This window comes from Telmatherina bonti (genome assembly GCF_933228915.1).
Source record: "Telmatherina bonti genome assembly, chromosome: 15".
NCBI lineage: Eukaryota > Metazoa > Chordata > Actinopteri > Atheriniformes > Telmatherinidae > Telmatherina > Telmatherina bonti.
Window position 1 is genome coordinate 90237 of NC_136613.1, and position 14709 is coordinate 104945.

Genomic DNA, 14709 nt, shown 5'->3' on the forward strand with positions numbered 1-14709 from the left:
TATGTTCCTTTGCAAACTTCAAATGCAGATTTTTGTGGTAAGGACGTAAAAGAAGTTTTCTTCTGATGACTGTTCCATGAAGGCCATATTTGAACAAGTACCTCTTTATAGTGGAAAAGTGCACCGTGACTCCAGTATCAGCCAGATCTTCCTGGAGGGATCCTGCAGTCAAACTTGGGTTTTGACTTGTTTTTCTTACAATCTTGCGAGCTGTTCTGTCTGATATTTTTCTTGGTCTTCCAGATCTTGCTTTAACTTCCACTGTTCCCAATGACTGCCATTTCTTTATTACATTCGGAACAGAGGATATTAGCATCTGAAAATGCTTTGCTATTTCTTACACCCTTCTCCTGCTTTGTGAGCATCAACTATTTTCAGTTTCAGTGTTCTTGACAGCTGCTTAGAGGAACCCATGGTGCTGATTGTTGAGGCGAGGTCAGATGAGTCTGAGTATTTAAAACCTTTGAGATTGACATCACCTGGTCTTTCCAGACACTAACTGTAAACAATCCAGGACAGGTCTCTGTTGTCAAATTGGGGGCGTACTAACTCTGCAGGGTGCCCAAACCTTTACAGAGGCCATTTTTTGTTTTCTGTTAATTTGAAGGTTTAAATGATGGAAATAGGATGTAACTTTTTTTGACATGTTATAAGAATGTCTAAACTGTACTTTGATGCCTTTTGGAGATTTTCCATCTTTTTAAAGCTCCTTATTTGCACATTAAAATAAATTTTTACCAGGGGTGCCCAAACTTTGGAGCCCCACTGTATATGCCTCTTAAAATGAAAAACGCTTCTCCGTTGCTCGTCTTCTGGCATGTCTGGAAGACAGCAAAACCTGGTTGGCTCTAACTTCCTACATCTTAATGAAGAAAATACTGGAGTAATGGTGTTTGGTCCAGGTGGATCTCGTGAACCCCTGCCTGTTGATTTTGGCCCTTTAGCAAGTTTTTTAAAGTCAACAGTATTTAACTTGGGTTTTAAGATGGACAGTGGTTTTAAACTGGATCAGCAAATCAGTTCTGTCGTAAAGTCAAGCTTTTTCCACATCAGACAGCTGGCTAAAGTCAAACCTTTTCTAGCACAACAGCACTTAGAAACAGTAATCCATGCCTTCGTTACATCTCGGCTGGATTACTGTAATGCCCTTTATTTTGGGGTCAGCCAGTCCTCCCTCGCACATCTCCAGTTCGTGCAAAACGCAGCTGCACGCCTCCTAACTGGAGTACGTAAGACACAACACCTATTCTGGCCTCCCTCCACTGGCTGCCAGGGACCTACAGGATTCATTTTAAGATTCTTTTATTTGTTTTGTTTTTTTTGGTTTTTTGTCTTGTCCAGCATTTAGGCAAGCAGAATGATAGTCTGGATGCTGTGTTCTGCTGAGCAAATTTTCTTTGCCAAGGGGAGCTTTATAGATATAATGATCTGTGGTGGAATTATGCGTATAGTGTAGTTTTAATATGTCATTTATTAAGTTTCTTTTAAGTAGTACAAGATATATATTCTGCATAGTTAGAGTAGTTCAGTAAGCTTGCTTTAGTAGATTCATGCATAAAACTAAGTGTTCTGTTCAAGGCCTGTTTCAGCTTTGACTGTTATCTCCAAGCTAGCAGTTGTTTTGACTAGTGCTGCCAGGCAAAGGTTGTTTGTGTATGCTTAAAGAACACGGTAGCACTCTGAGCAGGGGCAGAGCCCTCGAGACCTCTCGCCCGAAACATGTGTACATGGCCAATAAATTGAACAGAAAACAGTTGATTTATAGATTTATTTCTCATCGGATAAATTCCACGACAATTTGGTGTCAGAAGTGGGATCCCATGTGTTTCTGCCGGGACCAGACAGAGGGGCAGGTTACCTGAATTCAAACAGATTCATCTTCAAACCTCGAATAGGCCTTAAGAGTGACAAGGGCCACAGTCACCGGTTTCGGTCGAGCATGATGGGATCTCAACCCACCTGTGGGTTTATCTGGTGAGAAGTATATTTTTCCAAATTATGATCTGATTGAAAGTGGGTTTTGATATAATATTATAGACTGAGTGATTCTTAATGCTAATCGAACTGAAAAAGTTTTGTTTATAAAATTGTCGACTGTTTTCATAATAATGATGGTTGCGCTCCTTTTCCCCAGGACTGACTTTGACAATAAATAAAAATAAAGCAAAAATAGAGACATAGACTCTACGAGATCAGGTTCCAAAACGAAGCCCTGTGAGTACGAGATCAGGTTACTAAACTAAGCCCTGTGAGTAGACTTTTAGGACTGACATAACAGAAATATAAGACCAGGTGACGATGGGGACTATAGGGGGAAAGGAGGAGGAACCTAAACCAAATTCTATTATGGTGTTTTTAAAGCAGAAATATGGTGAAGATGTAAGTAAATTATTTAACGTTCTGCTGTGAAGAATGTGGGTTTCCAGAAGGAAGCTTTATGAGCATGTATCAGATGAAAAAGTTGGAACAGAAAAAAAAAAAAAGAAAAATACATTAATGTGTGGGCTTGTTCACTCTCAATAAGAGGAATTAAAAATAGAGGTCTGACCTGCTATTCTCTGGAGAGTTCTGTGGAAATATTGTAGGAGATTTTTTTTTAATTTTTGGTGACTCTTTTCATGGGTGAATTAAAACTGTGATTGGCTGGCTTGGGTGACATCACAGGGCCATAGCGGCCATTCACACAGAAATCAGTGTGTGTAAGTTTGCTTATATGGTGGCAAGTCCCGTGGCAGATCTGCAAATGGTAAAGTGGTTGGAGGGTCCACATATCTGAGGTACCTAGCATCATAATTATAAACACACATTGCTGTCCACACTAACTAATGATTCAGCAAATTTTCTCAAGTCAATGTCTAAGAACAAGAATATATATATATATATATATATATATATATATATATATATATATATATATATATATATATATATATATATATATATTAAAGATTGAAAATCAGATCACGGGCATTTCTCCAAAAGATGACAGTAAAGCCTGGTTCAGGCAGACTCTGTTAGATATGGCAGAATGTGCATGGATGGATCAGGAAAGAAAAGAGAATATTATCTTCCTCTAACAGTTTAGTGAAGAGGAGGTTAGAGATTAAATGGCAAATATGTATTATTGCAGAGTTTAGCTAATTTTAAGAAATTTAGAAAGAACTGTTAGAAGCAGGGGACGAGTTCAGAGCACATCTAACATGTTTACATGTATTTTACAAACAACTGATCAGTGCAGGTGAAGGAGATAAGGAGATGGTTGGATGAGGAAGGCAGAGCAAAGGAAAGGAAAACATGAGAGAGGGAAGTGAGGAAGTGTTTTCATTAAAGGCCTTATGCTCACTGAAGGGGATGATGTCATAACATGTGTAGACAAGAACAAACATACAAATCCTGTGTAAAATAGTAGTTTGTATTGTTCTTCCTAAAGCTTTTGTATCAACATTAAAGCCACTCTTTGTATGAAATGCGAAACCCTTTTCCTAGAGGAAACACAATTCTATCATCTGAGAAGATTTTTAGTCGTAAAAATACATTGGAAGAAGTAAAGAATAAACCGAAAGATGAGGGACGTGATGTGTGGTGTTGGGAGCTGATACTGTTGGGTTGGTGTGCATTGTACTGGATGGGCTTGGACTTCAATTTAATCCCTTTCAGACATTAAATGGTGACTTTTGTTTCTTTAAGATTACAGTTATTTTTATGTTTATTATGACTAAATAAATTGACGTTGACTGAAAATAAACAGAGAAAGACTTTGGGCTGTGCTTGTTAAATACCCAGCTGAGAGGTGTTGAAAATAAGCATGGTGTTATAGGGGAAAAAACAAAGAGGTAAAATCTCAAACTTTAAAACAGAAACAACACACCAACATCATCTTCATGTGTTGAAGCTGCGTTATCTTCTTGGCGAGGTCATGTTCAGCTTTCCCAGGGAAACACTGACTTATGGATCCACTGCCACTATAGTCTCACACAGATACAGTTATAATCCAAAGTCCAGGATTTTCACAGCACAGAACATGGTCCACATGATGTTTGCAACAGTATTCAACAGAAGAACATTATAATTATGAGACTATAATCACATGACTAAATGATTCAGAAGCAGCCTCAGAAGATCGTCTGCTGCACGGCGTCGACCACGGCAGCTCACTTCCCCTTTAACCCTTGTCAGCATGCACCATGGTCTCCACAGGGACCCCAACATGTCTATCATGCCTGAGGGGGATTCAGGGGGTGGACTGGGGAAGAGGGAGTTTTGGTCTGGACCACTGCAGAGTTCTGTTTGTCACACATGCTGTCAGTCAGGACACTGGAGCAGAAACGGTCCCTACAACATGCTGCAACACTCCACCTCCCTCCTGTGTCAGCTCTGAGTCCTGGAGCAGGACCTGATATGCAGATGTGACTGCAGGGACCCGGCCACTGCTGATGGGGCCCGGGGATCCCAGAACCAGAGGGTCTGGCAGAGCCCTGCTGGTTGTGACTGTGAACAGTGTGGATATGGATTTTATGGTGGACATGTGGGCTTGGTTTTCACCTTTGACCTCTGGGGGTGGTGGATCCTCCTTGTCCTCACACTGGTTGTGGGATTTTCTGGAAGTAAAAGACTAACGGATGTGGCCGGCAGGCAGCACGAATCCCACCCCGACTACAGAGTCAGATGATGTTTTCTGGAATAAGCTGCACCCTGATTCTGTCAGAAAGACTGTTGTGTTCTCTCAGTTCTCTGTGGAAAACCTGGATCTGCTTCCTGGAACCTTTTGTCCCCCTCTCTGATCCTTTACATGTCACTCTTTATTAATTACACATATGAACCTGATTTATCTACCAGGAAGCTTTAATAGACATGTGTTGGGCACTTCCTGGTATAAATTTCTGCTTGTATGCTGATTTGGGGGGGGGGGGGGGGGGGGGGGGGGTCTGCTCTGATTCCTGAGCAGACCGAGTGGTCCGAGCTGAATGATTATACACACCTACATATATTCCTGGCATTGTACCCACATGACCAGGCCACACAATTAGACCAAAGATAAAACATTTTCTCACTATTTCTGCTTAGCTTCAGACCACACACATGAACATGCATACAAAGTTCTGCAGTCCTGCAGACTTTTGCAACTGAACAAGGTCCCAGTATTTTCTCTGCTCTGCTGCTGTGAAGCTACACATCAGTTCATACAGACAAAACAACTTCTGGCACGCTCTACATCTCTAGCTGTGCCTCATCACAAAACGTTTATCTTCAGCGTCTCTGACAGAACATGCACCAGGCAGCCGTTGCGGTGGCAAACCCGTTTTAAAGACAGCACACAGATGATCTCTGAGTATTCCTGGCTCGTGTACATTTCTAAATTTTCAGCCCAGACAACATAAGGCTGCATTAACTGTATGACAATAAATAAGAAGGTAATTTCCTGGCTTCGGTGTACGCCACTCAGATGCAATATGACCAATCGAAGAATATTAGGAAAGGTTGGAATCCTCCATTTTTTATTTGCTGACAACCCGGTGTTTTAGTCCTGACCTGAACTCTGTTATTATTAATTTCACATCAAGTGGTTTTATCTGACGAGGGGAAGCAACTCTTGTGAAGGCTGCCAGTCGACAGCCCGGTCTCTGGCTCAACATGCTCAACAAACAAATAATTGTACCCTGTAGATCTTCAAAATACCATAAACATGAGGCCGATCATCTGGGATAATATTGATCTTTCCAAGGTTAAGCTAGTTATGCTGGACCGTTAGCCTTGGCCTTTTCTGATACACACATTTGTGTTAAGTCCAGTGGAGAAGTGTGTGTAACAATGAAAAACGTTCTCAAGAAGGAGGTGTTGCTGTGTGTGTGGGTGTGGGTGTGCACGTGTGTGTATGTGTGTGTGTGTGTGTGTGTGTGTGTGTGTGTGAGTCTTGTTGTAGTGGATGAAATCATCTTTAACATCAGTGTTGGATGTTTTATTCCTGATTTGACTGTCAATCGACACACAGTCCTACATCCAGCCTCTCTACTCCCGCTCCTGCCGATGACACGCTTCATGACTGTGTGGCTGGACTGGCCATCCTCTGCACCCCCAGACCTGACCGCTCTGACCGACCTCTAGTTGACCCTGACTTGATGGCTCCGCTCTCAGAACCCAGACCCAGGTGTGGGTTTTGGAGCGCTGTGGAAACACCGTGGTTTCCTGACATCTGATGGTGACCCAGTTCGTCACCGTCGCCTTATTGACTCCCTTCTTTCTGCCATTTTGCTCCCTTGACAGGTTGCTGTATGCACATGTGCACTAACTCTTCTGACCCTGTCTCTACAGGTGACTCTCCTGCAGATGAAGGCTGCGTCTCTGACCCACCCTCCTTTTACAGCCTCTCACTTCCTCTTTTCTCTCACGGCCCACAGATGGAGAGATTTCCTCCTCGGTCTCTCTCAGGCCTTTTCAGGCCTCTTGGACCAGAGCACTTCCTCTCGTGCTGTTGTCCATGCACATGCGTAAAAGGGGAGGACCCAACAGGTTCCCCCGTAGATTCTTTTCACAGGTCCACCCGAATGGGCATGGGCCCCTCCGAGGCTCCCCCTCCAGACACGGCCCTGTATGATAGGAATGTTTTAACATACTGTGCTGATCTCATGTGAACCTTTTCAGGCATTTGCTCTCAGGTTGCTGCAGACCTTCCTGAACCAGCATCTAAGCAGCTCAGTTTACTTCAGCCTGGAGACTTTGTCCTGATGAGAAGCTTCAAACGTCAATGCTGGGACCATCCGTTTCAGATCCTTCTGGCGACCCAGACAGATGACCGTGCTACTTGGCTGAATACATGCTACTTTGGTGCCTGTAGTATCCGACAACCGTACTATTGCTACAGGGTGGGATTGATCCACCCAAGGCCTCCCGCCAGGTCTGGAAACCTAGCCCCCCCAGATATGAACCAGCCAAGATCCCTGTCCAGGGTTCCATCCCAGACCCATAGCCACCTGAGCCACCCAGCCAGCCCCCAGCCCCGAGCGGGAAGAGGTCACACTCTCCCCCCTACACTAAGTGATGGAGCTGATCACAGGAGACCAGAGAGAGTGAAATTCAACTGACTGATCCTTTGAGGAGGCAGACATCATTTCCATGCTGATGTAATCTAATAACAGATTTCTAAACTGCTGGATACACAGATTCTGTTTGCTTTTCCAGTTCACAAGGATAGTTTTCTTTGCAATGCACAGGCTGCTGAGGATTGGTTTTGCTAAATTAAACCCTATGTTATTTTCACCTAAGTGACTCAAGAGGCACAGTTTGGGGTTTGCAGGGATATTACATTTAAACCAGTCAGACAGATCTTTACATACCTGGAGCCAGAATCTCTGGACAGGTGGACAAGACCATAAGGCATGATAGTAGCTGTCAATCATGTTGTCAGTACAGTGTGAACAGATATGTGAGTGTAACAGACCCATCCTGAACATCCTGTGTCCTGTATAATGAGTTCTATGCAGAATTTGGAGTTGTATTAATTGCATGTTTGAATTCTTAGTCATTTTGAATGTGTTTGAACAGATTTGTGACCATTCATTTTGATTGAAGTTACTGGATAAGTCTGCTTCCCATTTAGAAGTCGGGAGAGAGATGGAATCTTCTAGCTTCAATAGTAATCTGTATATTTTGGATCGTAGCTTCAGGGCCTTAAGATTTAAGAATTCTGCAACCCTGATAGGTAACTGTAAGTTTAGTTGATCAGTGGTGTATTTCTTACCTATAATAGATTTAAGTTGGTGGTATTCTAAGAATTTGGTGCTGCTGAATTCATACTATGAAGAAATTGCATCAAATGGCAGAAAGTTTCCATTTTCTATAATATGTTCTAACTTCTTTACTCCTTTATTCTTCCACTGAGGGAGGTTTATCATCTTTCTGTTTTGCAGGAAGTCAGGATTGTTCCAGATGGGTGTGAGCTTACATGGAATAAGCGCAGACTTGGTTACTTTCAGGAATTCCCACCAAGCCGTTAAACTGGAGCTGATGTTAATGCTTTTGAAACATTTATATGACTTGACAGTTGAGGTGATGAATGGTAAATCAGAGATGACTAAATCCTCACACAATGCTTGCTCAACATCCAGTCATGGCTCATCCAAAGAACTTGGATTAAGCCACTTGGAGATGCATTGCAGCCTGTTACATAAGAAATATTGATTAAAATTTGGCAGGTCCAACCCACCTCTGTCTTTGGTCTGTTGTAAAGTTTTTAGACTAATGCGGGATGGCTTGTTTTTCCAGAGAAATCTGGATATGTGGGAGTCTAGTGATTTAAACCAAGTGGAGGATGGTCTGATGGGAACCATTGAGAAAAGGTAATTAACTTTTGGTAAAACCATCATTTTAACAGTGGAAACCCTCCCCATAAGTGATATGGGCAAGCGGTTCCACCTTGAGAGGTCATCCTCTACTGTTTTTATTAGCTGATCATGATTTAACTTTATTAATTCGGTTAGTCTGGGAGAGATTATTATACCTAAATAACTAATATTTCCTGACTGTATAGTGGTGTTAGATATGTTTTTAAAGTCACAGTTAACGGGCATTGCTGTAGTCTTTAACCAGTTAATAGAAGAGTCTGATATTGAAGAGAATTTATTAATTAGTGTGATTGTTTGAGAAAGTGTTGTTTGTGAGTTGTGAAGGAAAAGTAAAACATCATCTGTGTAAAGACTAATTTTATGTTCAATATTTTTAGCTTGAATTCCTTTGATTTCTGGGTTTTGTCTTATGGCAGCTGCCAGGGGTTCGATAAAAATGGCAAAGAGTGATGGAGAAAGTGGGCAGCCCTGTCTGGTGCCTCTCTGTAAGCAGAAGTTTGGAGAAGTTTGATCATTAGTCTTTACACATGCATTGGGTTGCTGTAAAATATTTTTATCCAGTTAATTAATGATGACCCAAACCCAAATTTGTTTAAAGTTGCAAATAAGAATTTCCAGTCTACACGGTCAAATGCTTTTTCTGCATCTAAAGAAATAACTGTGAACTTCAGATTGTGTAGAGTTGAATAATCTATTATGTTAATTAATCTGCGCATGTTAGTGTAGGAATGTCTACCTTTTATAAAGCCTGTTTGATCAGCGTGGATAATGGAAGGGGTTATTTTCTCTATCCTTCTGGCTAGAGCTTTGCTGATTATTTTGAGATCTACATTTATTAATGAAATTGGACGATAACTGGATAGACGTGTAGGGTCCTTTCCTGGTTTTAATAGGACTGTAATATTAGCTAAGTTCATATTTGGGGGTATTCTTTGTTTTTCCTTTATTTCTGAAACCATGTTGTAAAAGGTTGGAGCAAGTGTTGTCCAGAATTCAGCTGGATAACCATCTGGACCTGGTGCTTTATTATTTGGCATACGATGGAGAGCTTCATGGAGTTCATGAACTGATATGGGTGAATCTAGAGCCATTTTATTTTCATGTTTTAATTTTGGGAGATTAATATCGCTGAGAAACTGATCAATATTCTCCTCTGTTGGGTTTATTTGTGATTTATATAATGTTTTGTAAAATTATTTGAAAGTATTGTTTGTCTTGTGATTGTGGCTATTTCCTTCTGTATCTTTTATTGTTTTTGTTTTTTTTTAATTGTTTTATTGTTGTTTTCTCCTTGTTTGCCTTTAGTTGCTTAGCCAGGAATTTTCCAAATTTTTTGCCATGTTCAAAATTCTCCAATTGAACTCTTTGCACCATGAATTGTGATTTTTTTTTTTAAATCTATTATTTCATTAAGTTCTAATTTGGTTTTTCTAATACCATTCAGTGTGTGTTCTTCTGGGGAGACATGGTAAGCTTCCTCTAGTGATTTAATTCTGTGTTCTAATCCTGATGTTCTCAAAGTTTCCTTCTCTTTCTTATGGGAAGAGAAGGATATTATTTTCCCTCTCATTACTGCTTTTCCTGCTTCCCACAGAACACACGCTGAAGTTTCTGCCATGTTATTGTTTTCTAGATATGAGGACCATTTTTTTTTAAAGTAACTGATAAACTCAGAATCTGTAAGTAATGATGTATTAAATCTCCAGTTTCTAGTGGCTGGCTTACAGTTTTTACTTCTAAGGGTTAATGATCCTGGTGAATAATCATTGATGGTTATGGGATGGATCTTTATCTCTGATATGTCACTCATGAGTGAACTACTGATTAGGAAGTAGTCTAGTCTAGAATAGGTATGGTGAACTGAAGAGAAGAAAGTGTATTCTCTCAGTGTCGGGTGATGAGAACGCCATGCATCGCAAAGACCAAAATCCTTCATGTACTGTTTTACCGTTTCAGATGATTTCCAACCTCGATGCTTCCCTGATGAACTGTATTTGTCTAGAATAACATTTAAGTCCCCTGCTACAATTAATGTGTTATCTAAGTGATCATAGAGCGAAGTAAAGAGGGAGTGAAAAAAGGAGGAGTCATCAACATTTGGGCCATAAACATTTGTAATAGTTGACATTTTGAACTGATAGTGTGACTATTAAAAATCTGCCTTCTGGATCTGAGATTGTTTGATCAATATCAAATTTTAACCTTTTATTAATAAGAGTGGCTACTCCTCTTTGTCTGGAATTATAGCAAGCTGAGTAAACATGTGGAAACTGGTCCGTTGAAAGATTTATTGTTGAATTAGATAAATGAGTCTCCTGCAGGAGAACGATGTCTGCCTTCATTTCACGCATCCGATTAAGAATTTTTAACCTCTTTTCTCTTGTACCAGCTCCACGCACATTCCAAGTGACAAACCTCAGTGTATCCATAAACCAACAAAAATGAAGACTATCTGCATATTACAAACCTCAGTGTATCCATAAACCAGCAGAGATGGAGGTTATGTGCATATTACTACAGCGTGTGTCTGTGTGTAACCCGCTGTTTGTGCACCTGTCAGCTGTGTGCGGTACCTGGATCTGCGCGTTAAGTGTCTCTATGTGTGCTTTCCTCGTACTGAACTGTGTGTGTATGTGTGAATCATGCATAATGTTGTGTCCGATGTTTAATCTTGTGCATGCGCCATGAAACATATCAATATAGAAGTAGGTGACATTACTGATAAAAGTGAAAGGGTTCAAACAAAGAAAAGTGAAAAGAGAAAAAAGTGACCGTGCCAAAGGAAGAAAATAATGTAAAAGAAACTTCCGTGACGAGAACGGTGTAGCAGAGACGGGTGGAGAAAATACTGATAATTATTTTGAAACCACAGTTTTACAAATTTGGCATAACTTATTTAAGATTTAAGATTATTAAGGAACATACCAACCTGGACCAGTACTCTTCACACTATTTTTGCTCCCTTTAGGCAAAATTATAAGACAACATGGAATAACCTTTCATTGTTATGCAGATGATACTCAGATATACTTATCCTTTAAACCAGATGAAACAAATCAGCCCGATAGGCTACAAAATTGTCTCATAGACATAAAGACTTGGATGTCTAGAAATTTTCTCCTCTTGAACTCAGATAAGACTGAAGTAATTCTCTTTGGATCTGAAAAACTCAGAGCTAAATTTTCCGGTTTTGTAATGAACCTGGATGGCATTACTTTAGCTTCCAGTGCTACAGTGAGAAACCTTGGAGTAATATTTGACTCTGACCTGTCCTTTGACCCACATATTAAGCAGGTAACTAAAACAGCCTTCTTTCATTTACGTAATATAGCCAAAATTAGGGACATTCTGTCTCAGAGTGATGCAGAAAAACTGGTTCATGCTTTTGTTACTTTGAGACTAGATTACTGTAACTCTCTATTACTGGGCTGTCCTAAATATGCCCTGAAAAGCCTTCAGCTGATCCAGAATTCTGCAGCCAGAGTCCTGACCAGAACCAGCAGGAGAGATCATATTTCTTCAGTTTTAGCCTCTCTTCATTGGCTGCCTGTTGAATCTAGAATAGAATTTAAAAGGGAGTTTTTTCCTTCCCACTGTCACCAGTGTGCTTGCTCAGGATGGGAGATTGAGTTGGACCTCCAACTCAATCTGTTGGTTTCCTTATATAGGCTGTTATGAAATGGCTTTCAGTATGTTTTCTTCTCTGTCTGTAAAGTGTCTTGAGATGGCATTGCTGTGATTTGAGGCTATATAAATGAAGTTGAATTGAATTTAATTGAAGTATTCTGGAGTTATAGCTTTTTGAAGTTGGTGTTGTCCAAAGTGGTCATTTTGGAGAGTGCCAGGACATACTTACTGAAAAGCTGTAATAGAAAAGATATAAAAGAGGTCATTTTGGCTGTTATTGTCACCTAATTTTAAAAAGTAATAGGAAAGGCTTCATGCTGCAGCTACATTGGATTTTCCAATCCATATCTCCATCTCTCCATGTGCAGCATATTCACAAAATAGAAGAAAAATTCAGGTGAGGAAAAATTTTTTAATTTCCTTCTGTTTTGATTCTAATAACTGTATCCTGGTTACGATTACAATAAATTTGGAGGCTCGGGGTAAATATTTAGTGTTATCTTTATCAAGAGATCATGCTTTGAATGTACCCCAAAGGGTTCAAGAACAACATCTAGTTTGGGTATGCCTTTTTGGGGCGTTTTTGGCATTTTGGGGGTGACTGTTAAGGGGTTCAAAGATGTGTCTTAATCATCAGATATAAACGGAGCCCTGCTTCATTTCAGAAAAACACAGTTAAAACCTACAACTGTTACAGATATGAGGAATTCCTTGGGTATTAGGACTCACCTGTTTGTGGACCTTACTGAGCTGATCCAAGTTATTTTCTAAGAAGATGATCCGCTGCCGCTGTGCCAGACTTCCACCAGCCTCATCACCATCGTTCTCTGAACTCTGTAGACAATGGAAAAAGGCAGAACTTTCAGTTTTCAGACGCCACTCTGTGGAACCAGCTCCCGATCTGGCTTCATGAAGCAGACCGCCTCTTTACCTTGGAATTAACTTCAAACTTTCCTTTCTCAGGAATCTTTAAGTCAGGTCTGGTTTGGTGACCCCGATCTGCCCCTTTAGCCTAATGGGGACATCCCATGATGCCCTGGTCTCGTCTCTGTTCTCTTTATTCTATTTGGTCCAGTTCCTCTGTGGTCCAGTTCCTTTGTGGATTTTGTCATGATTTTTGTGATTCATGATTTTTCTTAGCTTAACTGTTTTTGCAGGTGCTCCTAATGATCATCAGCTTTGTTATCTTACAGATGTTGCAGGAGAGTTTCCTGTCATAACTTGACGTTTCATGTGTTTTTCTCAGTTTTGGTTTCCTGTTTTATTTAGTAGTTGTTTCTCTGTTCAGTCCCTTGTGTCTTGTTTCCTGGTCAGCCCTCTTCTTTGTTCATTAGTTTCAACTGTTCTTGTTAGTTCAGTCATGTCATCTGTGCCTCGTTTTGTTCAGTGTATTTATACCCTTAGTTTTCTGTCCTTAATTGCAGGTTCATTGTGTTGGTCTGCCTCCTGTGTTCCAATAAAAAAAATAAAAAATAAAAAAAATGGCGCATGCTCGGCTGCGACAGCACGACAGGCGCTCTGTTTGACTGTTTGTCCTACGTGTTTTTGTGATGAATCACACTTGGCTAAAATGATCCATCAAGGCAAAGCTACAATCATTGCCATAATTCTCCTGGGATGGCTGATCTGGGGAAACCTCGCACATGTGAGAGATAACAGCAGCAGGCTACTCACCTATAGCCGCGAGGAGCTCCTACAACACCGGTCATCTTTGCTGAGTAACATCAAGCCTGCCGTGACCCTGCCTCCGGAGATACGACCAAGGAAAAGGGGGAGACGTGGTGGTGTTCGGTGTCGGATTCGAAGACGTCCATTTAAGCCACCTCTTCCTTCTATAATATTGTCAAATGTCCGGTCACTCCGTAACAAAATGGATCTGCTCCATGCCAGGTGCCGGCTAGAGAGGGCTTTTTGGGACATCTGTATTATTGCCCTCACATAAACGTGGCTTGATCAGTCAATCAGTGACTCTGAAGTTAGCCTGGATAATTTCACTATGATCCGATCTGACAGGACTGAGCAGGCAGGGAAGAAATGTGGCAGAGGTGTGTGCTTATACATCAATGACAAATGATGTACTAACATCAAAGTCCATCGTAAGGCATGTACACCCGATCGGGAAACCTTGACTGTGTCCCTCCGTCCTTTCTATCTGCCCAGGGAGTTCCCTGCTGTTGTGATAAGCTGTGTTTATGTCCCTCCAAGTGCTAACACCAACACAGCAGCCGAGCTGATAGCCGGTGAAGCTAATGACATGCTAGCCAAGTATCCGGGAGCTCCGCTGTTTATTGTGGGAGATTTTAACAACTGCCGGCTGAACAGTGTTTTACCATCAGTATGTGACCATTCCGACCAGACGGGGAAACATATTGGATTTATGCTACGGCAACATCGCAGATGCTTTCCGTCTCTGCTCACATCCACCGCTCGGGACTGCGGATCACAACATCATGATTCTACTTCCGCTCTACAAGCAGGAACTCAAGAGACAGCGACCAGAGTGCTACACCGCCCCGCAGTGGTCTGGGGAGGCCATTGCACGTCTTCAGGGCTCGCTGGCTTGTACAGTTTGGGAAGTTTTTCAGGGAAGTAATATTGATGATACAGCCTCTGTTATCACAGACTATATAAAGTTTTGTATTGACACTTGTATTCCTATTAAAACAATAAGGAAGTTTTTAAACACTAAGCCTTGGATCACTCCTCAGTTGACTCATAGTCTTAAAGAGAAAGAGAAAGCCTT

General features: G+C 41.1%; 1 protein-coding gene across 1 annotated transcript in view; it reads right to left on the bottom strand.

Annotated features, from left to right (window-relative positions):
- The window catches only part of LOC306766499 (kinesin heavy chain-like), a gene marked incomplete at both ends in the record, with an annotated part of 80984 nt that overhangs the window by 6015 nt on the left and 60260 nt on the right, over positions 1-14709 (bottom strand). The window contains one exon of the mRNA XM_079254279.1: positions 12696-12800. Within this exon, the coding sequence (XP_079110405.1) occupies positions 12696-12800 (105 nt within the window). The remainder of the gene's footprint in view (positions 1-12695; positions 12801-14709) is intronic.